General features: G+C 35.0%; 2 protein-coding genes across 2 annotated transcripts in view; one reads left to right on the top strand and one right to left on the bottom strand.

Moving 5' to 3' along the window:
• LOC149578418 (Calcium-binding EF hand family protein) overlaps positions 1–16432 on the top strand; it is a 120079-nt gene that overhangs the window by 81294 nt on the left and 22353 nt on the right. The gene's annotated exons all lie outside the window — the stretch shown is intronic.
• On the bottom strand, positions 6674–8201 carry LOC149578419 (uncharacterized). The gene is made up of 3 exons (XM_089829029.1): positions 7832–8201; positions 7311–7709; positions 6674–7184 (listed from the first exon to the last, which is right to left on the bottom strand). The coding sequence occupies exons 1-3, from the start codon at positions 8051–8053 to the stop codon at positions 6798–6800; spliced, it is 1008 nt and encodes a 335-aa protein (XP_089685155.1). The 5' UTR covers positions 8054–8201; the 3' UTR covers positions 6674–6797.

Below are 16432 nucleotides of genomic sequence, written 5' to 3'. Positions count from 1 at the left end.
ACTATTTTTGCGTATTTTACGAGAAAAGAGCTCTCCTTGTGCATTAGCAAAGGTCTATTGCATGGATTCTATGGCTGTTATCAGTAGGTGACATCAGCTTTAACACTGAGTAGAGCACATTAAAAGTGTCTTTGTTCGCCTTGAAATCACAGTGGTAGAGGAATGCTTGAATAAATAAGTAGCTGCCTGGAGGAGCCTATGAATTAGGAGGTGCTCTATCCATTCCCTTATATATGTAGCTTAATGTGGGCCTCTCCCCATCAATAAATCATAGGAGAACTACTAAGGGCTTAGCGAATTGCAAATATTGTGAAACATTAGTGTGTGCGAATGAAAATAAGCAAATAAAAGAAAAATATGAATAAAATCTGAAATAGAATATAGAATTAAAGTTTACGCTGACAATATTTGCAGAAGATGCCCAAACGTTTGGTTTAGTAATAAATGCAATGCACTGCATCTATTCCTGCAGTAGTTATTGCATAGGATGAGGAAGTCCACTCAACGCCAACAAATAGAGGCCTTAGAGCTGCCTTTGATTGGATCATGGTTTTGTAATGTGATGCAATTAGTCGAAATTCTAGTTATTCCAAGGTGAGCTAACTCTTGTATCCCTGTATATTGCCTCATAAGGCTAGGGACCTATGTGCTATTGTATGCTAATTTGCAAATATTCTTGGCCGTATCTATGCATGTTTTAATCTATGGAAGCTTTCCAAGATCCTCCAATATGATTCCTAGCAATAATTGGCACATGGAATCCAAAATAATGTTGGGCAACTCGCCACAAATGATTAGAAAATAGAATATTAAACAGTAAATCAATTTCAATGCATTGATGGAAGTATAATCACCTTTTAAAAGAAACAAGAAAATTGAGTAGTGTCCTATTTCTTCTATTGGTCTAACCATTTGTTATGATGGTGCAACCTTTCTTGCTCCATATCAAACACTTCTCTATTGTGGCCTTTACATCAACCACCTTTTGACTCAAAATTGGCCCCATAAGGTACTTCTTCTAGGGGCTTTCAAACCTTGCTCAACCAATGGTAATGACCTCAGTCATGTCTTGTCAAAAGGGAGACTTAACACGTCACAAATAAATTAAATTAGATAAGTATTGTAAAATTGAGAGTTCATAACTAATAAATTTTTTTTAAAAAAATTGAGAGTTAATTATATCTAAACATAAAGATTCATGAGACAAAGAATCAAATTATTAATTTTAAAACAATCAAACATAAGAATTACCTTGTTCCACTGATTGGAATGGTATAATAGTACTGAAAGTCTCCAATTGTACATCTAGCTGCATCATGTGCCTTTTTGTGCCAACTGATGCCCTCAAACTCCAATTGGGAACTGGGATAAATTGAATGCATTCTTAATTTACAAATTCTGGTACCAAGGCTAACACTCTCATTAGCACCAGCACTGATGCCAACACCAAAACCAACATCAACACCAACACAAACACAAGCATGGGAGAACCATCTTGGATACCATTAATGCCTGTCAACTCCTCCTTGTGCCTCGTTTTCAATTCTTTTTGTAGCTCAAATGCTCCTTACCTATACCTCACGGGTAACCTAGAAGGCACCCTATCACATCTCAAAGTACCATGTGCATGTATGTGTGCAATATTGTATTTCAATCTATTAATGCCTCCATAATATTTGTTTTGTGATATGTGCATTTCATCTCTCCTCTTTTGTGCCCAAGTTCAATATATGCATGTTTCCAACATGGGTGCTTTCTAAATAGGTTTCTAGAAGCAAACATTGTTAAAAAAGTGATATTGAAAAGTTCATTGGTGCTGCAATAACATATAATTACAAAAAAATGAATATATGTAAATTTACTTTATAATTATCAAACTAATTAATACAAAACATGTAGGACTTGCTGCAAAACAAAAATGTACAATTTGTTCTAAAACAAAATGTAGGGTTGGTCCCAAAACTTTCTTTAGGGTTTGTTCAAATGAATTAGGAAAAATAATTGAAATGTAAAAAGAAAATTCAAAATTTGGTCAAAAACACAAAAACTAGAGGTAATCAAGTGTACCTCTTGAATCAAACTTGAAATGAAATGAAAACTCCTTGCATTCTAACATGGACACGTCTTGATGCACCAAATGTAAGTATGAAGCTTCCCAAATGCAATTTGATGATGGATAGTTGTTCATCCTCCTTGCTGGTTACCCTATAATGCAGTCTTGTTTTTACTCCTATGTATTGTTGCCTTCCTAAGCTTGTTTGGTGTGGAAAGACCATTGGCTTATTCATGAGACTCCCATAGGTGAATGAGTCGGTTAGGGAATCTTGGAGGTTTTGATAGAAGGCATTTTTGGGTTATAAGGAGCATAACACCCTTTTTTTGGATTTTATATAGAACACTTTCTCCTATTTTACTATTTTTTTAAAATTGGTGATGAGCACTGATAGAGTTAGGCGCATGGAGTCAGGTGTGATGTTTACGATGAGATTCAATGTAGCCTAGAGCTATTAAATAACCATAAGTTATGAACTAATAAAATTAAATTAAAGATTTAACTTCATCACTTTTTAATTTATTGAATGAAGGGACTATAGAGGCTATATATTAAATCAAAAGTGATTTTTTCTGATGGATGGGTCTTTATTATTTATTGCTGATTGGAGCATTGAAAAGGGGAGTGATTCTTATAAGTGAAAACTTTCCTGAAAAAAAGCAAAACAGCATTCCCGATAAAATAAGAAAAAAACATTCACCAAAGAATAGCTAAAAAACAAAAAAAACATTCCCAAAAAAATTGTGAAAAAAATATTTATGAATAAATCTTTGGAAAAAGCTTTCTAGGAAGAATAGCAGAAACTCAGAAAGTGCGCTTTTCTGAAAAAAAAAAAACAACTTAAAAGGTGATAAGGGAGGATTGGGCTCTCATTTGGGAATGTTGATACTATAGGTTTTGTTTTGATAAAGTTTGGATTTAAATTAAAAATTACTTGTTTAACATTGTATTTACATAATTTTAGAATGAATCTTGTCATGGCAGTTGTTTTCTGTGTATCTGTAATATCCATTCCCACACCAATCTCTATGTAGCTTTTCTTAGTATGCATATTCCAAGTATAATTAGAAAATACATACCATAGTTTGCAAAAATTTTCAATGCGAGTACTGTCTATTTTTTTGCTCATCAAGTTCTCATAAATTTAACTTTCATGTTTCGACAGACAAAAAAACATTGGTAAATGGTGATGCAGTTAAAAAACTAGTTAAAATGTTTTTTGACATGCTGTTTTTGCTATAAAAACTTGCATTCTCTCTTTCAAGATTTTAATTTTCAATGTAATAAGTTTTGTAATTGAATTTTACAAAGAAAAAATAGTTTCTTTAAGAGATCTAAATATTTAGTACTTCCTTAGTAGCTGAGTGTTTCCCAAGCTGAGAATTTTGGGCTTGTCAAGGTCTTTCCAAGCCTGAGTTTGCAAACTATGATACCTACCATTCGAATAAATATTTTCTGATCTCCCAGAATAAGCAATTCAAATCAGTGATGGCCTTAGCCTTTGGCATCAGATCTTTGCACTTTGTTTTTTTTGCTCTAACAAAGCTTATAGTTTCATTCAAACTTTTTTTATTGTCTCTAAATTTTCCGGTTGTTTTGTATGTTTTAATGGTCTATAGATAACATATTATAATCATGCAGTACACTTGGTAAATAGTAGTTTGGATATGTTTGTGTTTTAATTTGTTTGAGACGATACAAAACAAAATAGTGTAAGATAAAAACCTTGAAATTACAGTTCATAATGAAATTTCTACAACGATGGATCAATTTTATTGCCTATCACAATACATGTAATATTTTACTTGGGGGTTTAAAAATGCAATGCAGGCAACTAAAATTACCCTATCATTTTGTTCTTGGGTATGTGTACAATATTAAGTCTTAGGAACCAGAAGATCATTTAACAAATAATAGGTAAGTCATAATATGAGAACACGAGGGATATCCTAAGGAAAACTCTCCTCAAAGGAAAAGTATGTTAATGTTTTCCCCAGAAATAATGATAAACACAATTAGCAAAAGTAGAATAGTATAGGTACATGCAGACACATCAACTTATCCTGGGAAAACCCTTCAACTTGAAGGGTTAAACCTAGCCACACCAGAAAAATATCTTTTTTTATTAATATAATAAATATTTATGTATGTTGCTTTCAGCTTGACACCATATGTTAACACACAAAGCAATCACACACACACAGAGAATTGAGGGACTGTTTATATCACAATTGATAGTCTTTTCGATTTCCAAAAACAAGTCTCTTCATATTTCTAAATGCATGACTCTTCATATAATAAAATGTCATATTTATTGTGCGGCACCTAGCACACATTGAATGCCACATTGTGCTCACTTAATATGACAAAAATATCTTCTTTAGCTGTTGATGGATTACAGAGGTATTGTTCATATAGAAAAACCAGAGATAAAGATCTCTTTCACAGCTACAATCTTCAACAAAACCCAACCACACCAAAAAGGTACTCTTTAATGTAATAATAATGAGAGTTTCTGTACTTTGCTCAAAACTTTTGAGTCTTCACACACAAAGAAAATTACACAAAATTCTCTTTCCGATAATGCTGTATCAGATCTCAGAAAACTCACACAGATCAATAAATGTGTTCACTCAACACTGCATACACAGAATGATAACAATGGACTAACACAGAATAATCATTATAGACTGCTTAAATGATCTCCTACATAAAATATTCACAATGTTTTGAACAATGTATACAACAGACACTAACTATTACTTGCTGTGAAAGCAGAAACTCTAAATCAATACAATGTACTTCCTTTGCACATAAGACCAGACATCAATACGCATCCTTCACACTTACTCCAACAAATACATGCTAAATGATGCAATACACTCCTATAAGCACCATAACTCTAAATAGAAGTCTTCCAAAATTAATACTGCTATCACCTCAAAGATACTATGTTTGGGAAGAATGAGCATTTGCCACCTATGAAAGATGAGTAGACTTTTCTTAAAAAAAAAAAAAAACATTTATGGCATGTTGATCTTGACCAATCACATAAGTAGAGGAGCAAGAATGATTAACGACCAATCACCAACTCTCGAGTGCATAGAGGAAGACAACAGATGTCACTAAAAGCCGTTAGCTATTCTTTAGACTCCAGTTGCAAAAGAATTGATATTGCAATTATGGCAAAGATCAATACAATCGAGTGACTCCTTAGGAACAAGGCGGTGACACTACAATTTATTTTAATGACTCAACTGCCACACACTCATGTGGCTCGATGTTGAATGACTATAACACAAAGTGACCCTTTGAATTCCACATGCTATGTAACAACAAAAAAAAACCTCTTCAAATTCTAATTGTTGATAATAATGAATGAAGGCCACTTAGATATCTGACTGCTGTGGCATACAATTGGATGGCAGTTACAATCAGAATCTTGTTTCATGAGCTGGAGCCTTAGAAATGTCTCATCAAATAGATAAACTATCAAATACTCTTCATCGTGTAAGACACCTGACCATAAGGGAGAATAAGATGTCACAAAGGATAGGCAACACATTCATACAACCTGTTCGCTGATGAAGTCATTTTAGGTATGAAAAGACGTCTTCTGCAGTTACAAACTCTAACACTCCCTCTTAGAAAAGGAGACATCTTTCCCAGATTCTCATGTCATGGAATCTCTCAAGATGACAGTTACAGTATCTACCCTTATTGTGAATAAAACAAAATTTGTCACAGAGTCTCTCAACGTGATAGCATCATGGAGTCACTCAAGATGATGTTCACTACTCCCTTGTGTGAATTACATAAGTCTCATAATGGAGTCACTCTGTGATGTTGTCATGGAGTCTCTCAATATGGCATCCCTATGACTACCCCCATGAGTGGAAAGAACAACAAGGGCGTTCACCTCAAATTTCAATCTCTTAAAGAAAAATGATTAACATGGGCTGTGACCTCAAAATTTCTCCCTCTTATAGAAAAATTCATTAAGCTCTTAGTAAAAAAAACTAAATGCTGAGGCTCCTCAGCAGAGATACTCTCACAGCAAGGGTTGTTATTCTCATAGTTTTGATTATCACAATAAATTGCAATTGGCTCCACTGTTGATCAAACATTGAGCTTTTGAAGCCACACTACTTCTAGAGCTTGCTGATCCTTCTAAATAAAATAGAGGATGACAAATGGCCATAAAGAAAATAATAATTTTTTTGTATGTAGGGAAATTTTAACTAAGTTGCCGATTCGGGTTCGGGGACGGGTTCGGGTTCGGGGTTCGGTTCGTGGGTTCGGGCAATTTTTTTTTCCCCATTTGGGTTCGTGGGTGGGTTCGTTAGTATATATATATATATATATATATATATATATATATATATATATATATATATATATATATGCAAAAAAAATATAAACTCATATAGTTGTAAAAGTAAAACTAAGTCATTCCATAGTATGAATATATCAATGTTACTTGATTATTGATCAATGCCAAATGTCAAAGATAAACATTAAATACTCACTCATTAATCTATGCTAATGTTGTAAATAAAATCATACATTGAATTACTAAAATGCAAAATGGAATTTCAAAACATAGACTACTTCATCAGATTGATAGATAATAAATTATGACTTAATAAAGTTTGAAACTGTGAAACATAGTGATAAATCATAAATGACTCAATGAGTCAATGACAAATGTTTAAACATAGTTTATCAAAGATGCAAATGCCCTTCAAGGGTCAAATGGGTCATCAAAATATGAGGGATCAATGGCTTCATCCTCATCTATATCATTGACATTTTCCACATCATTGGAACCCAAACCGGTTCCACTAGCCCTAGATGCAGCCACATCCTCCTCCTCGTCCTCCTCAACATCTAGCAAGGCAATTCTAGATATATCTTGGACAGTCATATCCAAGTTAGAAGTCTCAGGTAGTACATCCCACAACTTCTCTGGTCCCTTCTTATATCCTGGATCCTTGCGTGATAAGAGGCGCCAGTTGTTGTGAATAAATACCAAGTCCTCTGCTTTCTTTGAACCCAACCGGTTACGCTTCACTGAGTGGATAAAGGAGTATGTACTCCAATTCCGCTCAGCAGCAGAAGAGCTTGCAACCTAGAGAGACAACCAACAAATTTAAAAAAATTAGCTAAGTAATTTTACAATACAATAGGAATTTAAGAGTGCTAATTCGACAAGCTAAGTAGCCATAAGAAAAGGAAAAAAAACTTAAATACATACTTGTGACAAGATCTTAATGGCAAGAGGTTGGAGGTACATGTAACTTTCCCCATGTAAGTACCACCATCCAATGGCATCCAATTTACTTTGGTCATTGATTGCATCAGGCTCTGCATTTTTGCTTGAGACAAAATCAACAAACTCTCTCCTAACATTTGATGCCACATCAGGATCACTAAAGAGCCTGTTAAGTGCCCTCTTATACTCAGCAGCAACTTCAGGATCTCTATATGGTGCCACTCTACCAGGAATCGCAAGTATCTCACTGCTATAATATCTAGGAGAAAGTGCATATGCCAAGAGGTGCAAAGGTGTAGTCATCTTGTTCCAACGATGTAGAACAATTTTCTCCACCTTAGTGTACAAGGTATCAGGATCCTGCTCTCTCCTCTGAATGACCTGGGATGTCAAATGATGTACATGTAAGTTATCTTGATGTAGTGTTAATAACTTAATTAAAATCAAAAATCAAAATCTCTCAATAAACAAGGATAAAGTATTGTATAAAAATTTAAACTTACTGATTTCATTCTTTCTAGCATAGAGTCCATGGCATCATATATGTTTCCCAAACAAGGCTCATCCGTGTCGGCATACCGAAGCATAGACATGATGGGCTCGGTGAGTTCTAATGCATATTCCACCCTATTCCAAAAATTATCACTCAAGATCAAATCCTTTACAGTTTTGGCCTTTTCTGTATCAGCTTGCTTCCATCCACCCCATTTGTTGCTAATAACCATTTGACCCAATGCCTCTTTCACCCTCACAAGTCGTCTAAGGACGATTGTGTGTGAAGCAAACCTTGTTTCAGCAACCTATTACCATGTTAATTCAAATTGTAAGTTAATATGATAACACAAAAATTTAAGAATATGTATTAAATTTTGTAAAGTATGACACAAAAATTAATATGATAAATGAAGCTAAATAAAGTTGAAAATTTACCTTCAATAATTCCAAGCGGGAGAAAGTTCTGAAAATTGCTTGTGACATATGGTGTTTTGTCACAAACATTTGGATCTGCTCACCCTCCTCATACACATTTTTCATCCATTCAATTTGGCTGCCCATTGTTTTCATCACCAAGTTCAAGGTGTGGACAGTGCATGGTGTCCAAAAGATATGCTCATATCGTGCTTCTACCAAAGCACCTGCAGCCTTACAAACTTTAGCATTGTCCGTTATTACTTGGACAACATTGTCAACTCCCACGGACTCTATGGATTCAATGAGAAGTTGGGCAATAAAATTTGCATCCTTTACTTGCCCTTCACAATCAACCGCCTTCAAAAACATTGCCCCCTTGGGGCAAACAGCAATCACATTTATTAATGGACGGTTTTTGCAATCTTTCCATCCATCAGAGACAATGCTCACCCCCGTTTGGATCCAAGAATCTCTTATTGGTTTGAGGCAAGGTTGCACGGGTATGTGGGTACGGGAATGGGAACAGGTACGAGAACGGGTACGGGTACGCATATTTTTCAAAATAGGGGACGGGGGTACGTGTGTAGGCCTAATTTTTTTCTATATAATTAATATTTTATAGAAAATATAAATATCAAAATATATGTCATGAGTCATGACATTGGGCATTCAAAACAAGAAATTTGAAAATATGAGCCATAAGTCAAATTATAATATATATATATATACACACACACACACACACATATGCTATTGCTGAATGTTTAATGTTTAAAGTATTTTTCATAATAGGGGACAGAGGTACTTAGGTATGTCAAACTTATTTTAAAAATATACTTTTTTATTTATAAAAAATCTGAAATTATGAGTCATGGCAATGGTTTTTCAAAACAAGAACAGTGATAAAGTTTGCAAATGTAATGTATTGTTTTCAGTTTCAGATTTGCTATATGTTTGAAATAATAATACATGATAAATGCTTAGATGCATAACAAAGAAGACAGACTTTAAACATGAACAAAAAGATCCTAAATCATATGACAATGACATATTGCAAATGATAAACTTATGACTTGAACAATGATAAAGTTTATTGTTAATGAGTATCAAAGTTTCAAACTGATTTGGTATTGAATTAAGGTTGATAAACAACAAGCTAATACAAAAATTAAAAAACCAAAAAAAAAATCAGAATCTTAATCAAGGTCCTTAGCTATGATGCTCTCCACCGAGTACCCGGTACGTGGGATACGTGTACCCGGTACTTGGGTACGTGGGTACGAGTACCAGGGGTGTGGGTACGAGTACCCATGCAACCTTGGTTTGAGGAGGTTTTCTACATTCTTTCTCTCCTTATGCAATATGGTGGTTCTCAACTTTTCATATCCAGGGGATTGGTAACCATGAGGTGCATCATTTATTGCTTTCACCATCTCTCTCCAATAAGGGGATCTCACTAGATTGAATGAAACACTATTTGTAATGAGGCAACGCCCAACCTTTATGTCAGCAATTTCTCTCTTGTCATTTTCAAATGCCGTATCTAATGGGCCTCTCTTGCGGGATGCGGGTGTTTCTATTTCATCTTCATCCATAGATGGGGTAGATAGGAAGGGATGTGGTTTACTAATTGTTTGAGAGGGTGGTGTTGGTGGTATTTGCTTTGACTTATCTTTTTTTACCTTTGACACTAACCTATCAGCCTCTTCTTGTTCTTTTAACATGCCTGCTATTTGAGGAGCTGACAACCCTTTTTTACCTCCCTCTAGGGGCCCCTCACACATGGAAATCCCTTGACCTGGTGGACCAATCAAATGATGTTTAACCCGAAAATAGGAGCTTCTATATTGGTTTTGGCAAAAATTGCATTTCCATATATACCCTCCCCCACCAGCACATTGCTCAATTCTTGTTGTATACTTCCACAAAGGAGAGCCTTTATCAATTTTAAATCTTTGGGATCCCACCCCACCCATTGAACCCTGACTACTCATTCTTGGATTCTTGCAATCTATAAAAACAAATTAAAAAAAATATTTCAAAACTTATACAAAACTTGATAAAAATTTAGAACAATAAATATAAAAAATTTAAAAAACTAAAAACAAACTATGAAAGAAGCAAAAGGAAGGATCAAATGCATACTTGGAACACTCAACACTGATTATTTGAAGGATTTGAAACTCCACAAATAATCTCTAAAACCTTCTCTTCAAACTTGCAAAATGGCCACACCAAAATGAGAGAGCAAAATGACAAAGCAAATGAGAGATTAGATGAATGAAATGCATCTAATAGGCCTTACTTTAGGGTTTGGCAAAAAAAATAATGAAAAAAACATTATTTTATTGCTTTTTTGGGCCACTTTTTGGCCCCACCTGCCGCGGGTCCGCCCGGATTCGCCCGGGTCCGCGACCGGTCCGGGCAGGGTCCGCATTTTGGCCTGCGGGTCCTCCCGGGTCCGTGCAAGCACGGACCCGGGAGGACCCGCAGGCCAAAATGCGGACCCTGCCCGGACCGGTCGCGGACCCGGGCTCGGATCCAGACCCGAATGAATCTGGACCCGGACCCGAGCTCCAGGGTGCGAATCCGGTAACTTAGAATTTTAAATGTTCATATGAAAATTTTTATAAGGCATTCATTGTATGCATTATAAATCCTTAAAACATAATATTTAGAGATGAATAGATAGTTCAAATGAGAGTTGAACATATTAAAAAATGGAAAAACTCAAAAATTAATTGCTTTCATAATTTAGTGTCAATGTGCATATGATATAAAATAAAAAAGTACAACAAAATGCCCAAAGGCTAAGATTGGACTAGAAATTGACAAAAATATAGAGTATAATGCTGCCCTTAATCAGCATTTTGAGAACGCTACATGAAATTTGGATCTTGACTTTGAGCCTTTGCCACTATGAGGGATTGGTTCATCCAATGGAACTCCAAGCAATTCCTATTGTGCATTTTTATCAAATTGGGTGCTATAATCATGATGAATATAGCGTTGTATAGCTGATGAAGTCTTGCTGATAGTTTTAAGTTTGATGATCTTGAAGTCACTAAACTCTATGATGACCACTAATTTTTCTGGGATGGTGTAAAACATTTGGAGTTTATAGCAAATTCTGCCTATGAAAGAAGGTGTTCATAGTGTTCCATTGCTGCATCATGAGGGGCTTAATATGGTGCTCCTACAATCTTGTATTAGGATCCTTGCTACAAATTGTTTGCTTCCTCTGTTCAAACATATTTGTCTCATCAATCTCTCCAAGACTAGGAGAGTCCATATGAACATATCTAATGACATCTACAACAAATGATATGGAGGAGTAAACATTATTTGCAAACAAAGTATCAAGAAGACTTGTTAAAAAATTAGAACAATAAAGACAAATTTTCGAACAAAAGCAACACTGAGTTTATTAAAAACTAGTAATTTCTTACCTTAGATTGGAGTACAAGTCATCATCGAGGATCGTGTGTTTGATAATTTTTCCTTCATCAATGTTTATAGTAAGTCATGTAGTCCATTTTAATTCACCGTTATCAATTGTAGAGCCTTGGTAGGTCAAGCATCCTCTTAAACAAAATTAAATAATTGGCATACTTGATCTACATAGGTTTGAGGATTTTTTTTTCTTTTGAAAAGGTCTTGAAGAAATTCAAGTGAGGTCTATTGATTCAAATGAACATCTCAATATCTTTTTTGTTTGCCACCACTTTTAGAAAGCAATCTATGTGTTGCTCATCAAATGAATACATGTGCAAAAAATGTATTTATAAGCACCCTCCATCGACATACTAGCTGATCTGCTGAGACATGCTAAATCAATGAACATGCATTTAATATTTTAGGCTCAACCTCCCTTACAACCTAACAAAATATGGAATATGAAGTTCGAATCCTTACACTTCTTGTAATATCCCCATTGGTTGCCAGCATCAAAATTTCGCGGATTAGCCTAATATTGGGTTCTCATAGGCTAATGAGGATGGTTAGAGGGTCTTTTGATGATTGATTCATCTCCAACATTCAACGATTTTTGGATTTGGCCTTCGTTTGATGTCATTTGGACTCCATTTGCCATACTATGTATAGTAAGTTAGGGGTAATAGAGATAGACACTTTCTAGTTTTAGAAAGTGTATTTGGACACATGGGGAATTATGAGGAGAGATTCCTATTTTAGACTGCATGGCAATCAGACAAGTATTTCAAGAGATATTAAAGTTCAAGTGTCTTCAGTAATTTAAATATTTTAATGTCATAAAGTTATAAAGTAACGTAAGTGACTAAAAGACGGAATTGGCTTTTAATCCCACATTGCCTAGTTTTTTGTGTCTTCCCTCATATCGAGGTTATAAAAGTGTGGAGCTACATTGGGATTAACACAACGAATATATGATATTTTCATAAATCCTAAGGTTGTTCAAATTTGACTAGATATTTCTTAAGGACGAAATCCCTTGAGGAAAATATTGAGGCGAGATGCAAACCTAGTACTCATAAATGTACTTATAGTCCTAAGTTCGAATTGAAGCAAAGATTTACAAGTCTTGGGAGCTCATGACAGGTAGAATTTTAGTGTGTGAAAATCAGTACAAAATAGTGGTATGTATGCTACATTATCTGGTTGTTGATGCTTGGATGGTAAAAAGAATTGGATAGTTATTACTTATTTTGAGATGATGTCGGAGAACTCCGCATGAGCTAAGTTACATATTAGTCAAGGCCTTTCTCTGTCTAGGTCCACCCAACAGTAACACGGTAGTAAGCAATACATGTGGTAGTGAGTAGTAGCACACCAACACCCCAAGCCATTTCGTGGGAACACTTCACACGGGTTACCTTTAGTGCAGCGACAATAGATAGAAGTCGACAATCAGAACAGCAGGCAGATTGGAAGGTAAACAACAGAAGGATAATAAGTCTATACTGCCGAGTTGCAATGATATCTCAGCATTTGGGTGCCAGTCGTCTTGGGTGATTAACAAACCACAACATGATCAACTCGTCCTCAAATCCGGTGGTAAGTTGGAAGTAAGTGTGGAATGCAAATAGGGGAAGGAAGAAAAGACCACTTTGGGCCATTCAAATAGTAGAGGCAGCATAAGACTTTGCTGCAGTTTCTGGGACAGTCAAAGAAAGCAAAAAGACCCAAAAGATTTTCTAGTCACAAAACAAACATGAATAATTTGTCTAAATCAGAACCAACCGATATTTCAGAGGCTATTAAACATACAACTTGGAAAGAAGCTATGACAGAAGAATATCAATCTATCTTGAAGAATGATGTTTGGGAAATTGTTCCAAGACCTGAAGGAAAATTTGTTGTTTCTTCCAAGTGGATATTTAAAATAAAGCATGCTGCTGACGGTAGCATTGGAAAATGTAAAGCCAGATTTGTTGCCAGGGGATTCTCTCAGAAAGAAAGAATTGATTATGAAAAAACCTTTGCTCCTGTTGCTAGATACACCTCTGTAAGAGCAATCCTAGCTATCACAACATCTAAGGGATGGAAAGTACATCAGATGGATGTAAAAACAACATTCCTGAATGGAATGATTACAGAAGAAGTATATTTGGAGCAACTTGAAGGATTTGAAACTCATGATCTTTACGTTTTTGTTTGTAGGCTCAAGAAAGCTCTCTATGGGCTTAAACAAGCTCCAAGGGCTTGGTATGAAAGAATTGATAAGTATCTCACCGGTTTAGGATTCTCCAAAAATGAAGCCAATGCAAATCTATATTATAAAAGGGATAAAGATGATATGGTAATTTTGATATTGTATGTTGATGATTTACTAATAACAGGAAATGATCATCTCATAGATCAATGCAAGAAAGATCTAATTAGAGAATTCGAGATGAAAGACTTGGGACTTGTTCATTACTTCCTAGGACCAGAAACACGACAAAATTTTGACAGTATTATACTTAATCAAGGGAAGTATACATTTGATATTTTGAAGAGATTTGGAATGTGGAATTGGAAGTCTATGTCTTCTCCAATGGAGACTAATCTACATAAACTTAAAGAAGTAGCAACAAAATCACCTTCCATAGATTCTACTCCCTACAGACAAATGATATGGTCCCTGAGGTACTTGGTAAATACAAGACCTGATATTTGTTATGCTGTTAATGCCTTAATTCAGTTTATGTGTGAGCCAAAGGAGATTCACGTAGTTGCAGTCAAACACATTATGAGATACTTACAAGGAACTCTTAATCTTGGGCTTAAATATGAGAAAGTTGACTTAGATTTATATGGATTCATTAACTCGGATTGGGGTAGAAGTGTTAAAGATAGAAAAAATACTTCAGGATGCTGTTTCATTTTAGGATCAGCATTGATATCTTGCATGTGTAGAAAACAGTCTTCAATAGCATAGAGTTCCACAGAAGCTGAATACATTGCAGTAGTGATGGCCTCTCGGTAAACAATTTGGTTTAGAAAGTTACTTGTGAGATTATTTGGGCAAGCCATGAATCCTACGATTATTCATTATGATAATTAGAGTTCCATCAAGCTTTCGGTGAATCTAGTTTTTCATGATAGGTCCAAGCATATCAAAATTCCTTACCATTATGTAAGAGATATGGTTGACAAGAATAGTGTAAAATTAGAATACATTTGCACTGCAGATCAGACAACAAATATTCTCACCAAACCTCTCTCTAGAGTGAAGATAGATCACTTCAGGAAAAGACTTGGTATGGTTGAATTGTAATTCATTTGTATTCTTTAAATTATTAATAAAATAATTTTATTGTCAGGCTATTGATTGTTATGGGCTCCACCATTTGTATTCATTATTCAAGAGGTGACGATCTCTGAAGTAATGAATACTTGTATAAAAGACATTATGAGAGATGACAATTTCTCAGATAATGTGCTGAACAATATAGAACTAATGTTAGATCTAGGTGAGTTCAAGATCATTGGTGACGTAAGCATTTCCATGCCAATGAATGACAACTTGGATAAAGGAAGAATTTATTCTTCAGACTTTATCTTGTGTTCTAGTAGATCTTAACTCAAGATCAAGTTGTGATATAGGATTGCCAGTTCCTATGAGTCACAACCTGGATAAATGAAGAATTTAATCGTTCTTCAGATTTTATCCTGTGTGTATTGCATTACATGCAATACTAATATCACTAGTATAAGTGATAAGTCATATCACAAGATGGTTATATGACTAAATATCATGTGTTCTATGATGCCATTTGCTCAGAAGATTCAAATAGATATAGAGTATCAATCTATGCTTATTCATTGTAATTGATGATGATAGCTATGTTATCTAGTCAGTATGATTATCAAGTTAAGAGGGAGTGTTAAATATTAACAGTGATATTCATACTGGTTTGAGAAGTGTAGACTGCATCGTAATCTTCTTCCCTTATACCATATATTAGGCATTATATATACTACACTTGACAAATAGATGGGCAGCGATCCTTGGCAGTAAACATGTTATGCACTAACTATAACTAATTGTTATGTTAGTTAATAGTTTTGTTATCTCCTTCATAGGCGCCGATTTCTACAAGCAATATATGTGTCAACCTAGAGAGGGTCATGTCTTGTTAAGGGACGTGCCCTCTGGTCTTGGTATAAGGGGTGGGTGTTATTGTAGTTTAAGGACACACAAAAACATTGAAGTCTGCTCCTTAGAACATACTGCCCTATACGAATTGCTGCAGAGATAAATAAGTTTCAGAATAGCATTTAATATTCTGAAAATTACATTCCACATTCAGAAAGAAGATCGGAACATCGACGAATAAAATATATTATCTCAGATCTGAACCTAGAAAATTTGCAGAAACTTTAGAGATGAATCCCATCCAAGGTCGTGATTCTCACATTTGTTTTCTTTCATCTCATGTTCGCTGTTACCGCTGTACCTGCTCATGTTGTTTAGTGAAACTATAATGTAATGCAAACTGGAAATAGAGTAATTGAAAAGATAAAATCATACACATCTATCTTTAAATAATTGAATATTTTTTGTAATAATAATTTTCCACGTCTCTTGTTATCTTACTCCTCACTGCACTGTACTGTGAATCTAGCTAGCCGCACTTTCTAATGTTATTGAAAATGTTTTGTTTTTGTTCAACTTGGCTGCAACTATTTTGGCATGTGAAATTGATTTAGCATCAGTGTTACGGGAT

This window comes from Cupressus sempervirens, chromosome 1 (genome assembly GCF_028749045.1).
Source record: "Cupressus sempervirens isolate cs-2001-9-10 chromosome 1, ASM2874904v1, whole genome shotgun sequence".
NCBI classification, from domain to species: domain Eukaryota; kingdom Viridiplantae; phylum Streptophyta; class Pinopsida; order Cupressales; family Cupressaceae; genus Cupressus; species Cupressus sempervirens.
The sequence above is the reverse complement of the archived record's forward strand: the minus strand, read 5'-3'. Positions and strand labels throughout refer to the sequence as shown.